A 26567-nucleotide genomic window follows, 5' to 3' on the forward strand; every position below is an offset into this window, starting at 1 on the left:
TAACCGGGCTTTTATGAAGCACAAACATTACTTAAAATATATAAATGTAGGAAAATTTATATACACAGTGGTGAGGAAATTTCTAGCAGTGCTTGCAATTATGGTAATTTGTTTTAGCATTTCTTCATTTAAAATTACAAATATACTAACATTTAAAATAAACTTTCTAAGATATTATTTTATTATTATTAAGAGTGGAAATTCTCAATTAAATTGAAGAATTTAGTATGTATAGTATAGATCGGCGCTGAAGCCTTTATAAAATGATAAAGGTGAAAGCAATAATAGGAGGATGCATTGGAATTGAAAGCCAGAGAATAAAACAAAAATGAAAGGAAAAATAATTTAATGCAATCTGTGCTGAGGAAGTGAAAGTGAGGAGATGTGGTTTATTTTTAAAGGGTAAAAATGGGATTATCTCGATTTCCGGAAAAATTATAAGACCTATGGAAAAAGTTTAATGACAAAGTTGTAGGTAATAAAAGAATCTACAACTTTTGTATAAATACTTTTTGCACATAACCTTAAAATTTATGTAAATATTTGAAATAATCAAGTTTTTATTTTTTTATTTTTGTTTAATAAAAAAATTTTTTTCTCTCTCTTAATTTTCTGCAAACTATAATGTTTGTATTCAAAAACTAACGTATTTTTTTTTTGTTTATTTGAAATATTATGGCTTTATATCATAAAAAGATGCTAAATTTCAATCCATAATTCTCTAGTCAAAATATTCGTTTTCTAAAAAAAAATCGGTGACCGTTTTTCTTCGTTGAAATCTCTACTTCTAACGCTATAAACATACCTTACTATGGTAAATTTTCAAAAAAAAAATTCAAAACAGAATGAATGCATGGTTTAATAATTCAAACCTGTTTTTTACAACTGCTACTATAAAAATACAGTTATAGTTTTTGTTTTTGCACACTTATGTATTGATTCAAAAATTTACTCTTAATTACTAAATTTTTTTCAATGCCGTTATGCAGATAACTCTTTACACAAAATGCCAATTATATGCACAAAACTGTACGCTGATAAAAACATGAAATCCATAGAAAAAAATTAAATGCTAAAAGAGTGTAATTCCTATGCATTTGAATTCAATAAACGTTTTAAAACGCGGCATGTAAAAACAATTACAATTGTACAATGGCTATTACAGTTACAGAGCTTGCATAATAACAACGATTAAAATATTTGTTGCAATGTAATGAATTATGTTAAAAAAAAAAAATTTAATAATAAATAACTGCCTCAACATGTGGGCGGCGTTATTGAATATTTTATGCGCAATATGCGCCTCAATACATACATATTTCCACAATATACAATATATTAATACACACCATGAAATGATCTCAAAAATAAAAGTCAAAAAAACAATTCGTGCAGGGGAACGCTGAGCAACGGCATAACCAAATAAACTAACTGCAAATCCTATAACCATTCGCCGGCTATATATTCCAACGATTTGTTTTTAATATTTTTAAATTTGAATTTTGCAAAACGTTTAAGCACCTACCAACACATTCAAATACACTCTGCCCTTCGCCTTTGCAATTGCGGGTGCAGCTGCTTGACTTGGCTAGTGTGGTTGGCGAACACACCCGTTTCCGTATTGCAAATTTGCATTGAAAAATAATTTGTCAACACATTAAAGGCATGCCAGGGCGACCAACATCTGATGGCGTCGAGCGGTGAGAATGATTCCGACGTTGGGAGTGCTAAGCGAAGCGCCATAGCCAAGCAATGGCATGGCATTTTTTCTCCCCGCTGAATTTTATTTTTGCTGTCATTGTTGATGTCGCCGCCTCGCCGCGGTGCAGCGCCGTGTTTTCTACACAGCCAACAACTGCTGCGTTTAATGTGTTTTCGATGCAAATTAAATTTTATCGCACTTTTGTTTTTAATAAGACTTATATGTATAAGTGCCAAAAGATAATTTAAAGTTTTCTTTCAATGCGGCAGCGTTCGCAGAAATATGTTCCAAATAAGTTTTTGTTAAAAGTTCGGCGTAAAATTCAAGTAAGCTTGAATTCTATTCCCTAAAGATTGATCGATTTTGGATGAATTCAGTGAAATTTAGAACCATCTATCCTTTTTGTATTACAACAGCTTAGCTTGTGTTATCGTTTCATAGCCATTGCTTCTTATAGCATTCCAAATATCTTATGGCATAATAGCAATATTTTCAGGTGGAACAAATTACAAATATCGATAAATATATAAGTATTGGGAGAACTCTCGACTAGTCAACCAAAACTCTTACAAGAGGCGATAAAAACTTAAGTGACTAGAGAAGATCATAGCGATTAATCATTCTGTCTATTAGGAAGTAGATGTAAGTATATTTTAAACCATATACTCATTAAGCAGATCAGATCGGGATATTCAAAATCCGACTAGGTTATGTATGTTTGAAGGCTTGGAATGGCTTCATAAAAACTAATAGACGCTTACAACTTTTTATACTCTCGCAACCTGTTGCTACAGAGTATAATAGTTTTGTTCACCTAACGGTTGTTTGTATCACCTAAAACTAATCGAGTTAGATATAGGGTTATATATATATAAATGATCAGGATGAAGAGACGAGTTGAAATCCGGGTGACTGTCTGTCCGTCCGTCCGTCTGTCCGTCCGTCTGTCCGTCTGTCCGTCCGTCCGTGCAAGCTCTAACTTGAGTAAAAATTGAGATATCTTTATGAAACTTGGTAGACATGTTTCATGGTACCGTGAGACGGTTGGTATTGCAGATGGGCGTAATCGGACCACTGCCACGCCCACAAAACGCCATTAATCAAAAACAAACAACTTGCCATAACTAAGCTACGCAATAAGATACAAGACTGTTATTTGGTACACAGGATCACATTAGGGAGGGGCATCTGCAGTTAAAATTTTTTTTTAAAAGTGGGCGTGGTCCCGCCTCTAATAGGTTTAATGTGCATATCTCCTAAACCGCTAACGCTATAATAACAAAATTCACTGGAAGGAAATGTTTTTAGCACTTCTATTGACGGTGTGAAAATAGTTGAAATCGGGTGGCAACTCCGCCCACTCCCCATATAACGGTACTGTTAAAAACTACTAAAAGCGCGATAAATCAAGCACTAAACACGCCAGGGACATTAAATTTTATCTCTAAGATGGTATAAGATGACTTTATAGGAACCGCGTTCAAAATTAGACAGTGGGCGTGGCACAGCCCACTTTTAGGTGAAAACCCATATCTTGAGATCTGCTTAACCGATTTCAACCAAATTCGGTGCATAACGTTCTTTTCATGTTTCTATGTCATAGTGCGAAACGTGGGCGAAAACGGACTACAACTACGCCTGCTTCCCATATAACACCATTTTAAATTCCATCTGATTCTTTCACTTTCCACTATGCAAATCAGGCAACAATGACTGTATCGGGATAAAACTTTGCGTGAATAATGCGATTAAAGTATGCCACCTTGTGGTCAAAAATTGTCTAAATCGAACCAAAACTGTTTAAGCCCCTAAGTACTAAATATGTGGACCCCAGTGCCTATAGTTGACCTTCTACCGAAAATATCAGCCAATCCACAAAGAAATCTCAAACGAGTATACTATTTGACTTTGCGAGAGTATAAAATGTTCGGTTACATCCGAACTTAGCCCTTCCTTACTTGTTATAAATATAAATTTTGAACAAAAATATTATTTATAAAGATTTTTAAATATACCATATATTTATTTATTTTAAAAAATTATGAGCTGTGATGACAAATGGATTTTGAGAAAATTATTTATTGTTAATACTTATCCTACTAAAGCTAATATTTGTGCACTAAAAAAAATTCTTGAAATCAAATTTTAATATTTGTCGTTCAATAAGCTCACAGTCATACTTATATTCCAGTAGTAGATTTCAACATTTGTGTAACCTAATAAATATTGAAATAAGTAAGTTTTTTAAAATTGTTTAAATTTTATATTTTTTAGTATATAAATCAATATAACGTGTCGGGTTTATAACTATATTCGTGTGGTTTGCCAAGAGATAGCGTAACTTGATTACTCCATTGTTTCAATATTGCAAACATGCATTGGAAAGCTACTGTCCTTGGGCGCCCTTTTCAGTATATGTCATTCATTTGAATCATAAACAACAATACTTTTTTTCACTCAAATATGTCATACTCTGTGCCTGAAAAAAGTGTTTTTGCGGATAGTTCTTTTTCATTGCTTTAATATGAAGAAAATCTCAGAATAAAGTCATCGTTGTTTCTGTATTTTTTTTTGAAAGTTTACGTTGAACATACTCTTGCTTGAAGCGAGCGATTGCCCAAATACGACCATCTCATAGCCCAGAACTTGCCACTTCTGACTACCATTTCCTCCGGTCGATCCAGAACGCACTCACTGGAATACGGTTTATATCAGAACAAGGTATCAAAAATTTACTGGCGCTGTTCTATTGGGATGAAAGTAGAATCCACAAATCGTCATAAAAATGGGAAAATGTTATAGTCAGATGGGCAATATTTTGAATAATACTTTTGTGCATGTTTTTCTTAAACAAACGCTCAATTTTGAAAAACAAACGCACGTTTATAGTTATACACTCAATATTTCATTTATCGAAACAGGTGGGTAGTTGGCACTACTTTGTATGCACAGTATAAACGAGTGCGTAAATGGTATCAATAATTGTTATTGCTGCCGCTTGATGCCTAACGAGGCCAGTGATCAATTTTTCTGGCATATAATCCCACGATCAAATAATTTAACGGCAAATTAGCCACACTCAAAATTCAAGATAATATACTGTACCATATAATAAATAAATAAAATGAATAAAAAAATAAATACTCAGTATACCAAATTTTAATTCTTAGGCTTTTCATTAAATACTCAAAAACCGTCTACTAGGTATGATCAAAAATACCACAAATTTATTTTTGGTCGCGATAATGAACGAATGATTCAGGGCAGCGGTTCACACTTAAATTATCTGACGTTAAAATTGATTTTCTTACTTTAAGTAACATATTGAAAATAAATATGCAATTTTTCTGGATTAATATAATTAAATGAACTATTACAATGCAGTAAATCGAATATTCGTTAAATTCTAATTCATGTCATGTCGTGGATGTCATATTAGCTAACGCTTTCAGGTAATTACCTAGAATTTCTCAATTTAATATTTGCATATGAATACTAAATCCTCCTCTTTACTCCAACAGTGATTGTGTGATTCCAACCACAAACTAAATAATTTAAGTTTTACAGCTTTTAAATCATTTGAAATATGTGGTGCGTACTAACGCATACATACATATGTCTATTTAAACAAGGAAGGGAGGAAGTAAAGTTTTTGAATCGTGAAAACATTTATCGCTGTTTAAAAGAGCATGAAAAGTCAACAGCACCGCAAACACATGCTTAGCGACAATGGTGAGATGGCAATCCTTGTGCTTTCCTGTGGTACCCAAACACACACGTGTGTATGTGTGTAATGTTGAGTGTTTATGTGCATTTCGAATGATTCCAATGTGATTGTGAATATGCTTCGGATTTTCCGTTTGTCATCGTGCTCAACGAATGAATCCATTCACTTTGTTTGTTGTAGAAACTTTAAATATATTTATTCTAGTGTGTGTTAGCTTTGCATTCGAATATGCTTAGTGTGGCGCCGCTATTTTATATTCAAACATGAAACCGCAGCAAGGACTTTTTTATTTAAATTTCAAAACAGATTTTAGAATATCCGATCTATGCAAAAGGTTACGGCCAAAGCGGAAGGTATGGAGGGGGTTTTTGTCGCGTCATGCATCATATCTACATAAGGTGCGGCACACGGAAGCACTATGACTGCTGGTGGTTGAGCTAGGTGTTGGGGTGAAGCGCGTGGTTCGCACGTGATTCGGAGATCATAAATTTTCGCTGGATTTTAAGTGTTTGTAGTTTTTGAATTAGTGAGCGTTGAAAGTTTGATGAAATTTATAACCGCTCGTGCAAAGGTATCACATTTCCGCCAGCGGTTGCGCGCTGCTTGCGGCACTTGAGTGCGCTGAGGTTGCGTGTGAACAAATCGGCGAACTTCTCTTAGCGGAATGGAATACAAATTTGCGCTGGATATATGCTTGCACAAAAATAAATAAATAAATAATGAAGAATGTAGCAGGACGCGCTGGTGATATATAAATCTTTATATGCAAATATATATTTTATGTGCTAAAATTAAAACTTAGTTCCTGGTATGGAAAACTTCACTCAAAGTCTGAATATATATGCACTTATGTAAGTGTATATATGTATACACAAATATAGTACATATATCTCTGTTAGCAATGTCACTCATCCAAATCATTTTGCTATCAGTCGTTTAATGTGATACACCAACGTCATCACCGCAACTGTTGCCGCCGCATCATCAAAGTCTTAAACGCTTTCACATTCGTCGATGCTGTCTGGGCTGCTGTCTGCTTAACGGCAAATGTCGAAACAGCATCATCCATCATTCTGGACTTGACCTTTTTTCCCTGCACATATGCAAGTTGGCCTTACAACGGCGCACACACAAGCGTGTAAAGAAACGTGTAAGCTTTGACGGCATGAGGAATCTTGCATTTCATACCTTCAACTCCTGTGAGCGATTCTAAAAAAATATGTATGTAGCTAAACAAACATGGAATAGGCCGAATTAAGATTATAATAAGCGCTACCTTTATGTATGTGTATTTGTGAATGCGTGTGTGTGTGTGTGTGGCTGTGACCAACAAGTCAGATTATAATAAAGAGATTGTCGACTCGCTAAACGATTGCACTGTCAGCGAAACATCATCTAACACACACACAAACAAACATAAACTTACAATATGTATATAAATATGTGTGCATGTGTGTTCGTGTATGTACATTGTTTATAAATAAAGTGGAATATTGTTTGACATTATCTTTTGGGGTCTACCAAATCGCTTGCGCGTTAAAGTCAAACGTGTTTGCGAACAATTCAAGTTGGATAAAGTGGATGTAAGAAGTTGGTCATTTATATATTTACAATTGTAAACTAATCCCTAATATTAAAGTGCGTACTGCTATAGCCCGTTGTTGTTTTTGCCTTACTTGACTTGTGTACTTTCGTTGTCAGTTGAGTTAAAAATGAATTTGTCATCGCTAAAAATGTCACATGCCTGCTCTGCTGATTTTTTTCACCGGCAATTCTCAAAGTCAGAACAATACATCAAATCGTTGTGTCATTGCTGATTGATTTGCATTCAAAATTTCATTATATATGACATGATTGAATTGGCCTCTGGTGACTGCTGCATAATATGAGTTCTTTGTGTTTACCCCCAACATTATGTAGATAACTATATACAAGCATATGTCTACATAGCGATAGCAGATATAGTCCTCTTGGGTTTATTTTCAAATGATGAATTGCAACTACAAAATATGGACATAGCATATCTACTTTTCTAAATTTTTAAGCTTTGCTAGGCAGCAGCATTGCTAGTTGATTTCTGCTCTAGACGGATTTTGCCACAAATTAGCATAAAAGAATAGTCGTACATAGAACGGATGACATATCAATTCGTAAGGCATTTGGTATTTATTGCAATGAATATGCAAATCACCTTGATGTTCTTGATTAAAATAATATAAATCGTCAAAATTATTATGTATCACATGGATATACATACATACCTATACATACATACATGTACATATGTCATTTCCTTATTATTTTCATATTTTGCATTAGCATTTGTAAAACTAATCGCTCAATGCTTTAAGATTGACTGTTACTTAAAGGTCTGTGTCATTGTTTTCACAAATTACACGAAAACTGCGTATTGGAAAACAAATTATTTAATACTGACGTATAACCAACGTTATGAGGTTGTGGTGCCTCTAGATGGATCTTTAATAAAAGCACAAAAGACGAAAGTACAAATTATAAATATTCGTATGCGGTTATTTATAATATAACGAATAATATGTTCTTTAAACTAACGTCGGTAACAAAAAATCGTGGTAGTTTTATTTTTTGATAAGCTTAGCTCTCGTCGTTAAACTCCAAACTATGATTTTTGTCTAGCTGATTCAAAACACAGTTAATTACTTAGCACCTTCCCACTTGAAATTCTGGATCCACTTTTAATATTTTAAAAGTCGACTAGCATATTCTGTTTCTGATATTTTAGATATTGTATATATTGTGCATTACAATGGACTTTAGGCTAACTCTTCTTATAACATAATATACTTAAACTTGTCATTAATTCTGTTACAAAATTTTACAATGCACAGCGAGGACAAATTCGCAGAAAAAAGTGTTGTTATTATACTCTTGCATCATGTTGTTACAGAGTTTTATTATTTTTCTGCACCTAACGGTTGTTTGTATCACTTAAAAATAATCGAGTTAGGTATAGGGTTATATGTTATATATGTATATAAATTATTACGATGACGAGACGATTTGAATTCCGGTTGACTGTCTGTCCGTCCGTCCGTCCGTCCGTGCAAGCTGTAACTTGAGTAAAAATTGCCATTACTAACCCGAAAATTAGGGATTTTCAAACATCCGGTTACCTTTACCACTTATTTATCATTGATTGTATGTGAGGTATTTTAATGAAACTCAGAGGGCATCTGTTTCTCTTAATAATATTGTAATATGCCAAATATAGATAAAATCGTGTCAATCTTCCATATACCTAATAACAGATTTCTTAATTTCCATTTGACTTTATACCCGTATATATCGGTCAATATATAAGATATCTCAGCAAAATTAACTGAACGTTCAATATTGGATATACTTTAGTTTAATGCCAAAAATATGTGAAATTATATAATACTACATATATTAACTACCGTTATTTTAACAAACCATATTATACTATTGTATTGTATTAAATGTTCGATTACACCCGAACTTAGCCCAGCCTTACTTGCTTTTTATTTTATTTTTATTTGTATGCAGTCTACTCTTATATGATAATCAGTTTAGTGTACTCTTTCGCTTATTAACATTGGAGTTGGGAGCCAAAGAAAATCGTATTGCTGTAATTGCTCTACATATTTAAGTGTGGAAAAAGCACAAGTGAAATTTATAAGCTTCTCAAAAATCTTTACATAATATTTCGAGAATGTTTGTTTACCGCACCATTGATCGTTTCTCCCACCCGCCTGTAAAAAATGGTATAAACTGAGACAAAAGTATACCAGCAGGATGTTTAGAAGGTGTGGTAAAGCAGTTAAGCAATACCTCTCTTCGATGGAGAATCCTTCTCAATCTTGTCAACTGCTGTATGAAAAGCAAGAGTCTCTTACTAAAACACGACTTCTATGCATTAACTTTATTCTTGCGGTTTGAAAAAAAATAACGTGATTTGATTATTATTCCATTGTTTAAATATAGACCTAATATAATATTACATAATCTTGAACTAGTATTATATAATCCTAATATTAAACCCAAAAACGATATACATAAAACTAGAATCATAAGATATTTCTTGTTATAAAGAGTCCCAAATTCAATATCCCTCGTTTAACTCATACCTACTGCCTATCCACCATGAGCATAGTCACTCTCTAAAACTGCAAATCCGATGAAGTTCGTTCTTAACCACTTAATGTTAACAAATCACTTAAGAAATGATGTTCTCGCATTGCTCGCTTTCGAAATTGAGCAGTAAACAGTGACAGAAAAGTCAGTGTAGAGATGGAGCGTGCAGTAAACATAAAAGTAAATCGTGTACAAATTGAAAATTATTTCAGATTTGATTCTTTTTTTTTCATTTACGGTTATTACACTAAACGTTTTACTGCAAAATCTACCAACAAAATGCAGGCGGTGACGCTCGTAAAATTCAACGACAATGATGCTCACACAGCGCGCAATGAGAGCCAGCGAGGCAAGTACAAATACAAGTCACCAAAGCGGTTGGAGAGTGTCCAATGACGCTTTGGCTGGACGAACAAAGTGCCAAATAATAAAATATGCGGAATGTTTGTGGTAAAATCCACTTAATTCTAGCAAAGTATGAGTTTAAGTCCCACACTACTTCATTAGAGCACCGCCAGCGGGTGAGGTTTGCTTAAGACCATCATTTAAATATACTCGGCTACTGTACATTTGGGAGTGGAGAAAGCAATACAACTACGTCAATAGTAGCAGGACAAAGGACCAAACTTTGTTTATTTTTTTTTTGGTATTTTTTATCGTCACCGCTCTTAACGCAATGTGATCCGCGGCGATTAAGTGTGGTTTTTGTGTCATTGTCATTGGAGTGAGTTAGATTGTATAAACGCGGCTGCACGCCAAAAACCGCGAGATCTCTATTTGCCAAGGGTGACTCCACCTCTGTTATCCGACGCTTTGTAGTGTAACTTACACAGAAGGCTCTAAAAAAACAAAAAGAAGTATTCAAAAATGTGAAAGTTAAGAGCGAAGTGCGTGAAAGCGCTACTGCTTGCTCAAAGCGCTATTTAAAATTTAATCGTGGAAAAATATTTTCATTTTCAGTACAGTTTTTACTGGCGTGTATATTTCCTTTTTTTGTTTTTCATTTTGCGGAGTTGGCTACTATTGATTAAATGAAAAGAAATGAGCATAAAATTAAATCGATAGCTCGGTGTGGTTTGATAGGAGAGCAAGAATAATCGTAACTTCGTATTCTTATGAAAGGTTGCTACTTATATGCATTGTGAAGGTCAATTTGAGACACAAATGATCGATTACTATAATATTAAAACGAATTTTACCCGAAGCATTTATTTTAAGTACCGAACTTTCGTACTTATGTATATATGTTTGTATGTATTCATATATAAAAAGGGAAAATCCAAACTTTTCCAATTTTCTAAATGAGTTCATTATCAATTGCGGTCGCTTTTCAAAATTCGCTTAACCGCTTAAAAAGCCTAATTCTGTGCACTCGCTAAACGAGCATTTACAAAAACCGCGGTAAAAAGCGACATTATTTTTCATAATTTCGTAGATAAACAAAAATTATTATTGCAGTGCACAGCTTGGCTTAAAATAATGACAAATCACCGCGTAGATAAAAACTTAACGAAAAAATGAAGCACGACGCGACCGCCTCACTGGGCCAAGCGACCATAACTAATTGTAACAGATTTTTCTATATATACATATATCTGTATATACACTGTTGCCACCGTATAGGCAAACATACGAACGTAAACAGTACTCCTAACCTCAAAAACGCGCTATTTGAAGAAAAGAATACTGAAAGAACAAACAGCAAATAACCCTTAAAAACCACAAAATCATGGCCGCCACCACTTACGCGGTCGCTTGGCGTCGCGCCCTTTAAGACCACATGCCAATTATATCCTTTTGTTCGTATTGAGCCGTTACAAAAATGAATCAAAAGACAATATTGCTGAGAAAAATTAAAGCAGCGTTAGCGCCGAATGTAACCTGATGTGCAGCGTCTAGCGCGCTTAGCCTTTGGCGGGACACTTATCTCCACAATGAAGTCGTAACAATTAATTGCGCGACCTTAACAATTCGCTGACTCCATTTAAAATTTTTTTTCATTGTTGTTACTTTCAAACAATATTTGCCAGCGCACATGGTTAGCGCTTGTGTAAAAGCTCGCCTAGTGCGGTAACTCGCGAGCGGCTTCGCGCTGTAATTAGCCAAGTTATTCGACGTGCTCCATTAATTTAATGTACTGCAACATGCTTTTTACGAGCACTTCAAGTTCATCTTAAAGGGTTTTATAAAATTATGTGATTAACTGTCATCGCTTTGTTAATGCAAATTATTATTATGCGTTTTTTCCGGTAGGCACACGTTTTTCAACGCAAATTGTCATTAATGCATGCAAATTGAAATATTCGATTCATCCTCTTGGCAGTATTAAATTTAATTACAGAATTAATGATTATTTTATGTAAAATTTTGTTATTATGCACTTGCACTCACAATATATACTTATGGGGAATAAAACTTACATCACGTTGAAAAATAACAAAAGTATTAAAAACTATAAATGTGTACAATACGTAAAATTATTATTTTGGTAAACACTATATATATTAGGTAATAGTATTATTTTTCTCTCATCGCTTACTCTTGTTTCAACCTCTTATTGAACATTTTTTATAATATGTAAATAAGTTGGCATCACCATAGTAGTTACAAAAAACAAAATATTTTATGGTCTTCAAATGAACAACTACAACTAGCTTATAGCCAAAAATCTTGCTACAATCCATTTATACAATTCTACGGTAAAATTAAATGCAGAGTCCGAAAATTCTTATAGTTTCTTTTAAAGTCTAAAAAACGTTTTTATTAGAACTAAAAAATCTAAAAAAATTTAAATCCCAGTTTTATGCGGAAATCACAGCATATTGTGAGAACAATTCTATTTCCACATGAAGTGGAAAGAGATTCACGTAGCAAAGTGTATACTATGACACACAGGTGGTTTAAATAAAAAAATCCGGTTTCAATCGTTTTGCGGGTCTATTTCTTTGCATGTTTTGAGAAAAACTACCATAGTATTATACATTATTACACCATCTGAGGTAGACACCGTCCGAAAGTAGAAACTTCAACTCACAAAAGGCGCACCGACTTTTTATAAAAACAGATTTCGACGTGAGAATTTTAGTTTGAAATTTAGGGGCTTTTTCGATCAAAATAAGGTGAAATATTTTAAAACAAAACAATAGCAGTGTGTTTGGGGCATAATTAAGTACGTTTACAACAAAATTAGATTTTTTCGTCAAAGATAAAAATAAAAATCACAAAGCTAGTTTTCACATACATTTTGAGGTAATATGTCATATATTTTTTTTTCCATAGGACTGGTAGTTTTGCGGGATGCGGAGATAAATAGTTTTGACCCTTAAAACGCAAGCAAAACCCAGCCCTTTCCTCTCTCATTATTTGTTAACTATTTTTCTTTTCATTTTTTTATATTCTTTCCTATTTCCAATGGGTTTCTACTATTATTTTTTCACTGTAGCCTTGGTCCGATATGAGATGAATAATTCGGAATGTTAATAGTTCCTCCAGAGAGATGAAGGTATATTTATTGCTATATAATCTTGTTTGATATATTTATGTTTGCTTACATATTTATGTTATACTACATACATAAGTCCAAATTGCTTGCTTAGAGCTTTTCGAAATTTTAGCAATGTTCTTGGTTGACAATACTCGTAACTCGAACACAACACGATAGCAAAATATTAAGGAATTTTCCAAAAAAAAATATGTATTTCAAAAAAACTGTAATTATTAGGAAACTCAATAATAATATTCATCCATTTCAAGATATCTTCTTTGTAGTACATGCAACCAATAGTGATAGGATGGTAACACCACACTTCATAAACGAAACGAACTGTCAAATTTTTATAGCAAGAGTATAAAAAGACTTCCGGGAGCCGAAGCTTGATTTCAAGACTTCACGAACTCGGGTTTTTTACTGTCCAACGAACTCCAAACAACATCATGAGAGAAAACTGTCATAATCGTATGGATCGAAGGTTAACCAGGATCGAATGTTGACAATTTCCATGTCTCAGCTTTGGAAACCGGGATTTATGTTAATTAAAAAAATACTATAGTTTTATATTTTGACAATTGCATAAAAAACTCGTGCTAATCGCATCAGCTTGAATACATAAGCCCATAAAAAATATGTGACAGCATTGATGACTTATGTAGACATGTATGTGTATACGCAGCTCGACTCTGTTGAAGGCTGAAGTCAAGTTCAATAATCATATTCAAAAACATCAAAACCAGTGTATGTACACACTCTTGAACCTAGTAAATCACAATGAAATCTGACATGAAAAAATCGCTGAATGAATTCAACCGTAAAGGTTAGAATTGTAAACGTGCAAATGACTCATCATAAATAAAATTAATAAAATACTCGTAACAAGGAGTAGAGACGAAGTTGCGACTTCATTGAGAAAAAGTGCGCCGCATCAACATAAATATTATGATAAATGGTTTGTTATAATCATAATCCGCAGGGGGTGGATTTAAAAGCGCGCGCCGGATTTTTTTTACTCTCCCTCGCCTTATAAGCAGGCCAGGCGCTTCAACCGGCAACATACAGACATTATACATTCGGACGAACCTATAAGCGTTCGTATAGACGAACGGATGATATTTTGAATAGAGTTGTGGTAGTTAAGGGCCTTTTGTCAGGACATTCACGCACTGCCGCGCGATGAGGAGACGAGGAATCGCTATAAAAGGCGGTGGTTCAGACGCACGTATGCAACATATGCTCGGTGGGTGGATGCCACAGCTGGCGCTCGATATGCGCATAAGCACATATAATATTGTTTCGACAGCATATGCACATACATACATACATATATGTATACTCTTATATGTGTGCCTTATGTCCAGAATCGTTTGCTTACCTTCGCAGAGCCAATAAAAGGCAATTCGTTATTTCTACTCATATAGACAGAGCATATTGTAATGAATGTTGCTTCAAAATGTGGGTTAAAGATGAAAGGCGAATAAATGTTAAACAAAATAATTTTAATTCAACTTGTTGCATTGCATACCGATGTATTTGGTATGTTTCTAACACTGTTCGTGGCTTTAGTTGAATTACAAACTCCTCCTTTGCATCATCCTCAGCAAACATACTTAAGTTTATGGCCGTGTTTATGTGCCGTTTAACGACTCTTGATACGCACCGCAATGTTGTTGTGCTATTTTGGATCATTTTCGTGTTAGGGGAAAGAGATTGAAGACTTGTGGAGCTGTAATCGGCTCGTAAATAAGGCTATTCATTCATTTGTTTTCTGTTTAACTTTAAATAAAATTAAGATTTGTTAATATTATGAGTTAATTTTAGAAAATTAAGCTGCCAAAAAAATCTTTCGAAACGTAAATATGTAAGAGGTAATTGTCAATACATATTAAAGACAGGGTTTTCAAAATTGTATTAAAGAATTAACCACAAAAATTATTTGGAATGATTTATATTCATATGCTAAGATTCTGGTATTCTAATATGAAGAACATAAGAAACGCGATTTCAAGTGGATCCGGCAAATAGTTTTGAAGATATGAGCGTATTTGTAAGAAGTTCCAACTTAGTGTAAAACTCATTTTTCTCCAAACGCTTTTTCCAGAGTCGTTGAGAAAAGATTATCTAAAATGGCTGGACCGATCGACTTCAACAACTTTCTTACGACCTTCTTAGATATGTTTGTCAGGTAATAATCGAAGGAATAAGATATTTTATGATAATGTCGATTTTTTAAGCCAATCAAAAGTGTAAATTTTTGATATACCGTCATTTTGTAAAAATCTAAATTTTGACTAGTCCTTCGATCATTGCCTGTACACATCTATAGTAATATTATTTTTTTTTGGTTTTTAGATTTCAGATAGCTTTTAGCAGAAAAATCTGCCTCATCGCCAAACGCTTTTTTTCGGAGCTATTAAAATACATTAAATTCTGAAATTATACATTTTTTTATTTATTTATTAAATAAAACGTCTCTTCATATAATAATAATAATAATAATAATAATAATAACAGAAATGCCTTGTTTTTAACTTGCAGGATTGTGGATATAACCCATTAAGAAGATTGACAGCTCTTTCATTAGTCTGTAACCAGTATCAACAGTATAGAATATGTCGAGTTCTTCTGACAGATAGCTTAAAACTATCTTAAAGTTCTGAATGATGCGGCAGATTATCATTGGCAATAATGAAGGCTATAATATTAATCATGATGATGTGATAACTATATATATGACTAGTAATGGATCGGCAAAAGAAAATAGAGACTGGGAGATATTGAGTAATTCGAAGAATATCTCCGCATCCACGACGTAATCTATTTTGAACGATTGATGATGGAAGATGGAGACAAAAGCAGCTCCCACACAGTATTTACCTGTACATGAAACACTTAAATTCAAATATTGGGTAGGTAGAGTCATATATAACATATGCAAAAAAGTTAAAGGGTCTATTCGATTAATAGATCATAATAATTTTTCCGATATGAACCGATTTATGTATGTTACAACCGATTGGGTCACAATATAATTGTCGGAATGTCGTTGCAATAACGCAGTTATAATTTAATCCACAAATTATCTAGGAGGAGAAACGCGAAATTATATTAAACATATTTTATCATTCAAAAATTTCTGGAAAACGTTGGTAAAATACCGTTATTTTAGGATCCACATATATTCATTTTTTTATTAAGATTTATTGTTTGTAGTTACTAATTATAGGATGTAACACTTGCTTTTGTTCTAAAGGGAAACAATAGTTCAATTCATATGAACATATTCCCTTTCGTATGTATTGTACATACAAACATATATATGCACATATTTATTCATCGCACTTGTCGACGCACAATGAATTAATTTGACAATATTAACAAATTAAACTGTTGAACGAGCATACATACACACATATACACAGCTACAGGCATAAGTGTTACAACTTCATGCACTTTGTTAACATCATTTGTAATTTATCCCGCTCAGCAGGCAGTCTGTCCGTCCGCATACACACATTTAGCCACTTTTCATCGACGTAAGGTCGCGACGTAGTGTTGTTGGCCTGTTATTCGTAGGTGAGATTCGGCGTGCGCGTTGCCACCACAGCAGCCAAATTCCGTGTACACAAGTGTTCGTGTGTATTTCGTTAAATAAGATATATTGACCCTGCAGTGTGAAAGGCGAACACGACGTAGGCATAACTGTATATGTGTGCTAATGTTTTTTGTTGGTGTAAGCGTACGTGCGCGGGAGGAGAATGACAAGTTGCATTACGCACTTAACAGTATTTATTCTACACACTCCAACTCAACTCGTTAGTGCTAAAATTTGCACAATATTTAGTTGAGGAAATCTCTTATAAAGATGAAGAAGTTTTATTCTGATATTTTCTGAAGATGAATTTTATTCTAAATCAAATGTTACTTACTATTAACAGTTACTATACAATGGTTGATCTTTATATTATTGACTTTGAGTTGTTTTATTTTCTGTCAGATCATATTTAACGGTGAATTAAAATAATTATAAGGCGAATGTTTACTCGGTAAACTGTTCTCAGGCAACTCAAAAATTAAAGGCAGAAATCTCTCATGTCAGTTGCCGATATACAGACGAATCAGTAAAGATCTACCAAAATCAGAGCAAGATCCTTATTTTGTATACCGTTATATTGAGAAATTCGTAGCCACTAGTGTGACAAGCTTCGACAAGCGTATTCCCTTCGGATGCCAAATAACTTAAAAAAACACTCGATTGGTTTTTACAATTCTAAAATAATAAGTTCGAGGTGCATGAAAAGTTCAGCTGTCGACCTACAGATTTGCGCAAACGAGCATAAGACTAAATCGTGCAAATTTTTCTTTAGTATTTCAAATTGATAAAGATCGATCAAAAGTGACAAAACACTTGGTCCCCTGGTTTTACGTAGCTATGAAGTGATAGTGTGTCTACTATTAGATTAGAAAATTCAGTGTTTCACTATTTAATTGGAGGACATATGTCTATGTATTTGTGAAATTCGTAGAAAGAACTTAATGGCATCAATATTTCCTAAGATATTGTGAGTTCTCTCAAATAGGTATTGTAAGACATTTTGACCATATTCAAAGCTTTCACTTCCTGAACCATATAATATGTGTTCTCAAACCAAACCCCCAAAGAAAAGTCCTCTTTTCCTGACTGATCCAAAAAAAAATAAGTAATAAATGTGTTTCGATACCAAAAGGCACACTTTTTAAAGTCCTTAAAAAATTTAGCAAATGAAATATTTAAATTTAAAAAAAAAAATGTATATGAAAATAACAGTTTTCAGTCTCTATAAATATCACAGAAGAATAGCTAAGACGCTTAAAAATTTCGTATCAGAAAATAAAAATTTTAGAGTAAAATATTATTATTACTTTTTTGAATATAAATAGTAGGTATACATATTTATACTATAAACACACTTCGCATACAAAAATATTTCATGTGATTTTATGTGAGAGCAGTGGTAATGAAAAACCATTTTAAATGCTGCAGGATATGTGTAGAACCGATGATATGTGTGCTTCCTAGGCATGACATTTTTTTCATTTTCTTTGCGCAAAAAACATGCATTGGTGCAACCTTAAACTTAACTTCTGCTTTGGATTACAAACCAAAGCAGCAATGTCAAAATCAACAGCGTGTTTTCCTTCTGCGTTTGCCAACCCCAGAGCAAAATAGGGAGACAGCAAAATATTTTGACAAATGAATCCAAATAACAGGTTGCAAACGCACTCGGCCTTTTCCTGCTTCTCAGGTTGTGGCAGGCCGTTTTTCTTTTTCCCTTTACACAATGAAGTTTGGAAGACTTGGGTACTGTGCCAAAGTCAGTTAACCGTCGCTCTAACTGACTGGTAGCAAATATTTTCTTCCCATTGAAGAGTTGTTAAAGAATTGAGAATTGTTGGTAACTGCATTGCCTTTCACAGCCGAGCGGTAATAAAGACCGGCCCGTCGGTCACTGACGGCGGGATGGGCGAATCGCAAGGCGGTGAAAAAACAACGGATGGATGGTTGGCTTCCACACGTAATTTATTATTTTTTTGTGCATATATAGTATATATATATATGTATGTTTGTGTGTGTATATACGTTTTTGTTTTTTAGTGTCTGAATCCTCGAAAGCATATGTTATTCATACATAATTTCGTACCTACAATCCCAAATACAAACTGTACATCGTTGTCGGTAATTGGTCGACATGTTTCCGTCAAAAAACAGCGCGTCTAAAGAATAAATATGTTGATACCAATATAATTTTAAGAAAGTAAAAATACGAACGCGCTCAGATACCTAACATACACAGGCACGAACAACGCTCACATTCTGTGCGCAAGCGAAGTTAGGTCGGGATCGCAGCAGCAGAATTGAACGTTCACAGCCACAGCCACAGCCGCAACCTTCACGTGTGCAGCCACGAAAATTGTTACAAATGATCGCAAATAACAGATCTTTTGCCGAATGCCGCCGTGCAACCTCAACCAACCAAAACGTTGACGAACTGCGTACAGTCGCTTGGGCAATGGGATCGGACAGTTGACTGGGAATATTTTAAATGTTGAATACTTTGACGGTTCATCAAAGATACCGTCTGTTCGTCAGTTACCTCATCATTGATCACTATGCATGGAGGAGCAATGTTGGCCGTATATCGATTGTGGCTTAATTCTAGACCGACTGCGAAGCGGATTGGGCGCCGGGCACGATTTTAGGCAACATACAGTTGCTGCAACTACATATACCACGTATTTGTTGTTATTATTATGATTATTATGTTAGTGTATATTGTTCTGATTTATTGATGGATAGCATGTACATAGGCTAGTACATGCAACAGTTAAGCGTATGTATGTACTTGCGTCACACTCATTTATAGACACTTACATACATATGTGTGTACAAGTATATATTTGAAGCTTGCCCTCATTACCAGCTCGCTCTGTTCAGCCAAAGCAATTTTATTAAAGTAATTAATCTTTACGCTTTACTTTGCGTGCTACTAAGCACTTACCTTGATTGTTGTTATTTTGACTTTTTCGCGATGTCTTTTTCTCCTTCATCCATGGGTACTCGGGTACCGAATCCATGCCGTCCGCCGTTTGTGGCACACCAATACCAACGCCAACCGGATATCCGCCACCACCGACAGGTGTACCCATCTTCGGACTCTCCGGACTCAGATGGTTGAGAAACTCAGCCATGGACGGTTGTGAGTTGATGAAACCCCCCTCGGAGGCGGCCATCCAGTACGCTGTATCGGCAGCGGTCACACGTTTATCACAGTTGGTCGGTCCCATTTTGCTGACAAGCATGGCCGCTGATGGCGGCGGCGGCGGTGGCTGTGGCACTAGAGGCATTTGCGCCGGCGCTGAAACCGACACGGGCACCACCGTCGGTGCCACCGGCACTATTGGCACTATCGTCTGGCCCGTGGACACATGCAGCGCATTCAATGGCGATTCGGATTTGATTTGTGCGCCCATTTGGGGGTCCAAGCTGTTGCACACTTCTTGCATTTTTCTACACACAAAACAGTTGTTAATCGATCGCACCAATTAGTTACTCAGTTATCACAATAGCACTACACTACACTAAACTACAGCAAATGTTAGAAGTATCCACATTCATTTATAAATCATCACTTAAATTTTGTGTACAAACAGATTCGTGGCTGTGTGATTTCCATTGTACTGCCTCACCTGAAACAAGAGAGATAAAAATGGAAAATGCTATAATCATCTGAAATCAATATTTTTGTACAAATGACTAATGAATTTTCGCTATCCCACACCGATTTAAGCCTGACTCGGAGCTGTTAGTGTGGTGTTATGGACATATGTACAAGTATATAATTTGTATTTTGCTACTGGTTTCATTCTGGCCAAATGCTTAATGATCATATATTGTTTATTTTGTTAACTGTGTTGTAATGAGAGCTTAACGTAGTCATCAGGTGTCTCACCCATTTCAGATCAGATTTAAATTGTAAACCAAAGTTTTTGAATTTATTGTATAAAGGCAAACCGAAAATTAATATTAGTTAAATGTGATTAATATGAATGTTCATTTCAATTAAAATTTACATCACGTAAAACTAAGCACTTAACAAAATAATTAGCAATAATAAAGGAATAAGTTAGGCGGAACCGAAACTCTCCACAAACACAAAAAATGAAGGTGTAAAATTGTAGCCATTTTTGGTGGAAGCTTCACTAAATTACTAAACTGAGTTTAATTTAGTTAGCTCACTTAAACACATATATCATATGTCCACACTAACGGCAATATGACAGATGATAATTAATATATAATTATATACCATATTATTCATATTAGACCTAGGTCAAGATTCTATATCAACAATTTTCAGTAACAAATGAAATTTTGATTGAAATTTTCACCGGATTTTGAGAGTTAAACTCGTATACTAACCGATTTACAATGGCAATAATTAACCAACATTTAAGAAAACATCAAATCACGGAATCTCAAAAGGAAACTGTGCAGATCCTTTAAAATGTATGTATACGGTATATAAATGGTCAGCGTGATGAGCTGAGTCAATTTAGTCATGTCCGTCTGTCTGTTTGTATATACGCGAACTAGTCTTACAGTTTTTCAGATATTGATCTGAAATTATACATTCTTCGGAATCGCTGATATCGAACGACTATAGCATCTAGCTTTCATACAAACTGAACGATCAAAATCAAATTATTGTCTGAATAACCTTCTAATTTGAAAAGATATCTTCACTAAATTTGGCATGATTGTCTATGGCAACACTACAAAAAAAATCTAGATCGGACCATTATAGCATATAGTTGCCATACAAACTGAACGACGAAAATCAAGTTCTTGTATGGCAACATGTTTATTTGTGAAAGGGAACAACCCCAAAATTAACGTTTTTTTCTCATGTTTAAGATATATTACACTCTAAGTACATATATAGAGCTTGAAGAAGGTTTGGATTGTTTTGATCCACTTATAACGGATGTGGCATTTTGAGGTAATTTTACCAAGAGAACTTATATGACAAATATTGTTTATATAATACGTAGGCTTATTCTGTTCATAGAACTCTACGATTGCAGAGTAGTTGAACTTATAATCGATTACGGCATTCACGCATCGATTCTGATTCCAAAAGCTGGCAATACTGGTTTCCTTAGAGTGTTCTCATACATTTTTTACTAGAGTTATCCGACACACCTAGCCATAAAGTTGTTCTTCTTTTGGTGTTTCATAATATAGTATTACGACGTTTTACTAGTCATTACTAGATTTTTTATCGCACTTACATTGAGATCATTGCTGGCTCGAATATTACGATATCGATCTGATGTGCTGATCAAGGCTGATCAGAGATTGTAATATATCAAACTTATATATACAATATATTTTCAATACTAGTTTCAATCAATTTTTTCTCTAAGCTGTTCTTCCACCGTCAAACATTGGGCAAGACAAAAAACAAAACTTTTAGCTGATAAGGTTAATAATGAGCAGAACTAAAGACCGATATTTGTGTCGTGTATATATATAAGCATGTATGTACATATACTCGTACGTATATTACTTTAATCTTCTTAATAGTTTTTTTTTTTTTAATATTTTCTTTTCTTACATATTTTCCACTAATAGTTCTGAAATACTATTCACAATATGGCCACTTTGTTATAATAACTAGCACTCTTGAGCTTTCAAGAAGATTGAGAATTTGAAAGAAGTTGGTTTGCACCAACAAATTTTATACAATTGCATGTATTTTTATCATTTTCTGCTCAATAGTAAAACCACTCACTAAAATCGAACGCGACAGCGAGTAAGCCGAACGGGGCGGCACTTTACAGAATGGCGTATTGTTTACTGAAGCGCAACGAAACCAAGCAGACCACCATTATCCACAATTACCAACACCAACTACCATCACTATGACACCCGTTTTGGCGTCTATGACGACGCCCGAACGAACAAGTGCCAAACAAATAGCGCGATAAAAGCTTAAGTTTTGCGGCGGCCAACGAGCTGCCAGCCAGCTTGTCAAACAAAGAAAATGTTGTTCACAGCGTTTGCGACAACATCTTACGACGACAATGGTAACAGGGTTAACGGATACTACTTGCATGGCAATGACAAACACGCTTGTAGAGTACAAGATGTGGAGACAAAATGAAAACGTTTTGGAGACGTTTGGGGGTGGTTCGATGTTTGGAGAGTTGATGTTTTGTTGTAGCCTTGTAGCGACTAACGAAATGCATGCGTTACATACATACGTGCGTCGATCATGTAAAACAACAACTCGTGCTGGTTGCAATTGTCAATGAATTAATGCAAGTGTCTACAAATAGAGAGTAGAAACTGACAAGAGCGACCCATTTACGGGAATTTTTACGCACCCTGTATGAAAAATATCAAAGATTGAATTTGTGCGTAAACAACTTAAAGTAGTGGCGTGGTGAAACCAAGTTTGGAAATAACGCTTAAATTTTCACCACCCAGCTATAAATAAATAATATATTAAATAAGAAATAGGTTCTTCCATAACAAAACTTGTTTGAATGATAGATATTTGTGTACTTAAGTGAAGTGTTTATCTCACCATAATGGATTATAGGAGCTAATACTATTCAATAGACGACTGTAATCAAAACATGACAAAATGTTTTTCTCCAAAAAAAAGTAGATTTAATAAAAAATAATTTTGAATTTGTAAGCACGCAAATCTTAATAAAAAATAAATTTCGAGTTTGTATTCCCAAATACCGAATTGAAGAAAAACAATATCAATCACAAATTTATAATAAAAAATTTTTGAATTTACATATTTTCGCTTGCGTATTTCGTGTTCTACCATTTCGACTAGAGATCGCGCGCGGAGGTATTAGCTTCAACACTTTAGAGCAATAGTCGGCAAACTTACACTTTTAAACGATTTATATTTTAGCAATTTTCAAATCTGATTTTGGAGTTAAAATTAAACTTTCAAATTTTAAATCTAAAAATTTTGGAATTACATAAAAAAATATGCATCCTCTCACAGAGATTTAGGTCATGGCTAGTATTGAACCGGCCAAACTATGCACATTAAAAATAAAAGTACGTGCGATTTCCTACAGGGCTAGTGGAAAATGCAATTGGAATTTGCATGGACTTGGTAAAAGGCTGCAATGCATTTTATTGTTGCTATTTCGTTTTAGCTCGGCAACTGTCATATGCTCTGCTTTCTCTTTCTATCTTTTGTTGAAGAAAGTGCTCACTTGCTGCAGCACGACACGCATGCACACGCACACTTCTTTATACATGAGAAACCGGTTCAACTGGTAAAGACAACAATGGTGGATGATATTTTGGTTATTCGTTGTTGTTGTTATTGTTTACTTCTTTTCTATTGCGATAAGTTCTTGCTACTGGTGTTGGTTTTTATTTTATTTTGGAGAGTTACACATGTTTACATATTGTACAAATTTATCGTTTTTGTTGTGCACAGTCCGGGTTAAAATTTTGATAACCTTTTCATTTACCGTGTCCGAAACAGTTGGTATTAAACCAGGGTATGTAAAATTGGTGACAGTTTGCCCATATGACGTCTTTACACACCCTGTTGACTAATTTTTTTTTTTTTTCAAATATAGTAGTTCAAAATTTATATATTCTTGAAAACAAATAGAAAATAATTTAGAAAAAAACTGCAACAAAAATAGATTTGTCTTGTAGCCAAACTTAGAGAAGATTCATAATTTTGTAATACTCTGAAATTCCTTTATAGTTCTTAATTAAGTATATTGTCACCTAAAATGCAAAATAGCGTAACATCACTTTTCATAAGTTTACAGTCTACGATGCAAAATAAAAAACGACTCATATTGAAAATAAATTCGACTTTTGGTTATATCTTGGTTATATCCGATAGCAGAAGATTACCTTATATAATAAAATATATAGCATTTTCTTTTCTCGATAAGAAATAAAAATCTTATTATATGGTAACATTATATAATTGTTCCATATTCTGATTTTTGATTTTTGAGAACATAAAACGCTAATTCTGTAGTGAATCATAATCAATAAAAAACAGAAATAATCAAATCAGCTGATTCATGGATGGTATGGCTTGAAAGATAACTTCTGTAGATCACTTTAATTTGTCTTTATGTTTTTTTCTGCCAACAATTGGAAGTTCTTACGGGTTTGTAGCCGTATCCGATTGACTGATGGCTGATATATTCCATTAGAAACTTTTTCACTCCGAAATTTGAAATGTTCTCTAAAGAAATAACAGATTTGGTGCTTGAAATGCAATGACTAGGCAGTACTCAACATAACCTCTTTAAGGGCACATACTTTTCACATTTTTTAGTCAAGTTTTCAAGCGCAAGCAGAAATATAAAAACATACAAATGTATATTTGCCTCTGTAAACACACAATGTTATACACAAGATTTATTATCTAGCGGTATATCTACATTTTTTTCTGTTTGATTACAGAATTCCTTACATTTTTAATTCACCCGCTGCACTTTGATTTAATTTACGTCACAATTGCATATAAAACTTTTATTTATTAATTTTATTCGCTACTGTATTTCCGTTATAATATGACATACATATATTCATTCATATATGTATTTATGTGTTCCGTACAAATCGCATACACGAATATTGGCTTTACATAAAAGATATAAGCCAAGCCGTTATCACAAAACTTTCCGCAACTGCTCGCTTGCATGCAAACGACTTCTATTCTATCCAATCGCACCGGACGCACTAAGCGCCACTTCATACTTGCTGCATGCACTTGGGCCCACCAGCCACAGCCAGCCAGCCAAACGGTCTCACTGTATTACAACAAAACATCCACTGAAATGCCGTTGTGGGGAGTGGCTTTTGTGTGGCAGTTGCCATCCATCATTTTGGTATCCACCGAAACGCACATTAACAGCCGGACATGCGCATTGCCGCCATGCTTACATTCACCACTGGAGGAGGAGTTTGCTGCCTTCAACCACATCAAACAGCGCCGCCGCCAAGCAAAGCGTAAAACAACAACAAAAGCGCCGCGTAAACTCTCCGCTCTTCTGATTGGCTAGCAGCTGTATTCGTAGTGTATTTTTTATTGTTTGTGGCTTTGTCGCCCAACTCATTGTGGCCTTGTGGCAATAGCGTTGCTGTCGAGAATTGTACATGTTGATTTTATGTGCTGGCATTTTAGTTTATTCGCTAACGTTTTTCGTTCGCAATTTTTTCACCTTTCTCATTTAGAGTTTCTTTTTTAAAATCAGTTTTTACTCTCTCGCGACTTTTTGTTTTGGTATTTGATAGCACCTACGTATACCTGTATGTTATTTCTATATTTCGCGGGCATTTTTGACATTTCGCTTTATGCACATTCCTTTGCTCGCTTTCCACATTTCGCAAACTTTTTTTTCTAACTTTTTTCAGTTCCAGCGCCGCTGTCCGCCGTCCGTCGCCTGCCTGTGTTATCTATCACCCTGTCAATCATTGTGGCAATGCTTTTTGTTGGACTCTTCACTTTTGACCATATTAGTTTTTATTGCCGTGCGCTGAAGCTTGCTTGGCATTATTTTGCTACTCTTTGCGACTTTTAATGCGTTCACCACACAGCAGATAGCGTAGCCAAACAGCAGTTTATTTTAAGTCAAAGTTTTTTTCAAGTTGCAGTGAAATCAAAACAAAAGTTTTCGCAGAACTTTGTGAAGTTTTGAAATAATAAATTGACACATTTAAAAGTTCGAAAGGGGGAAATGAATAAAGTTGGGCAAAGCACATAAATTGCATATTGTCGATTCGGTGTGCTAAACTAATCATTTATGGAATACTTGATTTTGTATAAATAAGCACATTTATGTTCATACATGGGTTGTAGATACATTATATAAACGAACATATACATACTTACATATGTGTACATATGTATGTACGAGGTTTATTTATCAGAAAACAGGCGTTTCGTCGGAAATGT

General features: G+C 34.5%; 1 protein-coding gene across 3 annotated transcripts in view; it reads right to left on the reverse strand.

The window, feature by feature from the left end:
- Nucleotides 1-25644, reverse strand: part of pb (homeobox proposcipedia) — a 71179-nt gene extending 45535 nt beyond the window's left edge. For 2 of the 3 annotated variants that reach the window (XM_036361509.2, XM_036361508.2), the window contains exons 1-2: nt 25083-25643; nt 19593-20280 (exon numbers count right to left, since the gene is read on the reverse strand). In XM_036361509.2, the coding sequence (XP_036217402.2) occupies nt 19593-20097 (505 nt within the window). In that variant the 5' untranslated portion in view covers nt 20098-20280; nt 25083-25643. Of the gene's footprint in view, nt 1-19592; nt 20281-25082 lie in introns of all 3 variants that reach the window. The other variant, XM_070105853.1, reaches the window with a different exon arrangement.
- Between the last annotated feature and the right edge of the window lie 923 nt (nt 25645-26567).

The sequence above is a fragment of the Bactrocera oleae genome, chromosome 2, assembly GCF_042242935.1.
Source record: "Bactrocera oleae isolate idBacOlea1 chromosome 2, idBacOlea1, whole genome shotgun sequence".
NCBI classification, from domain to species: Eukaryota; Metazoa; Arthropoda; class Insecta; order Diptera; family Tephritidae; genus Bactrocera; species Bactrocera oleae.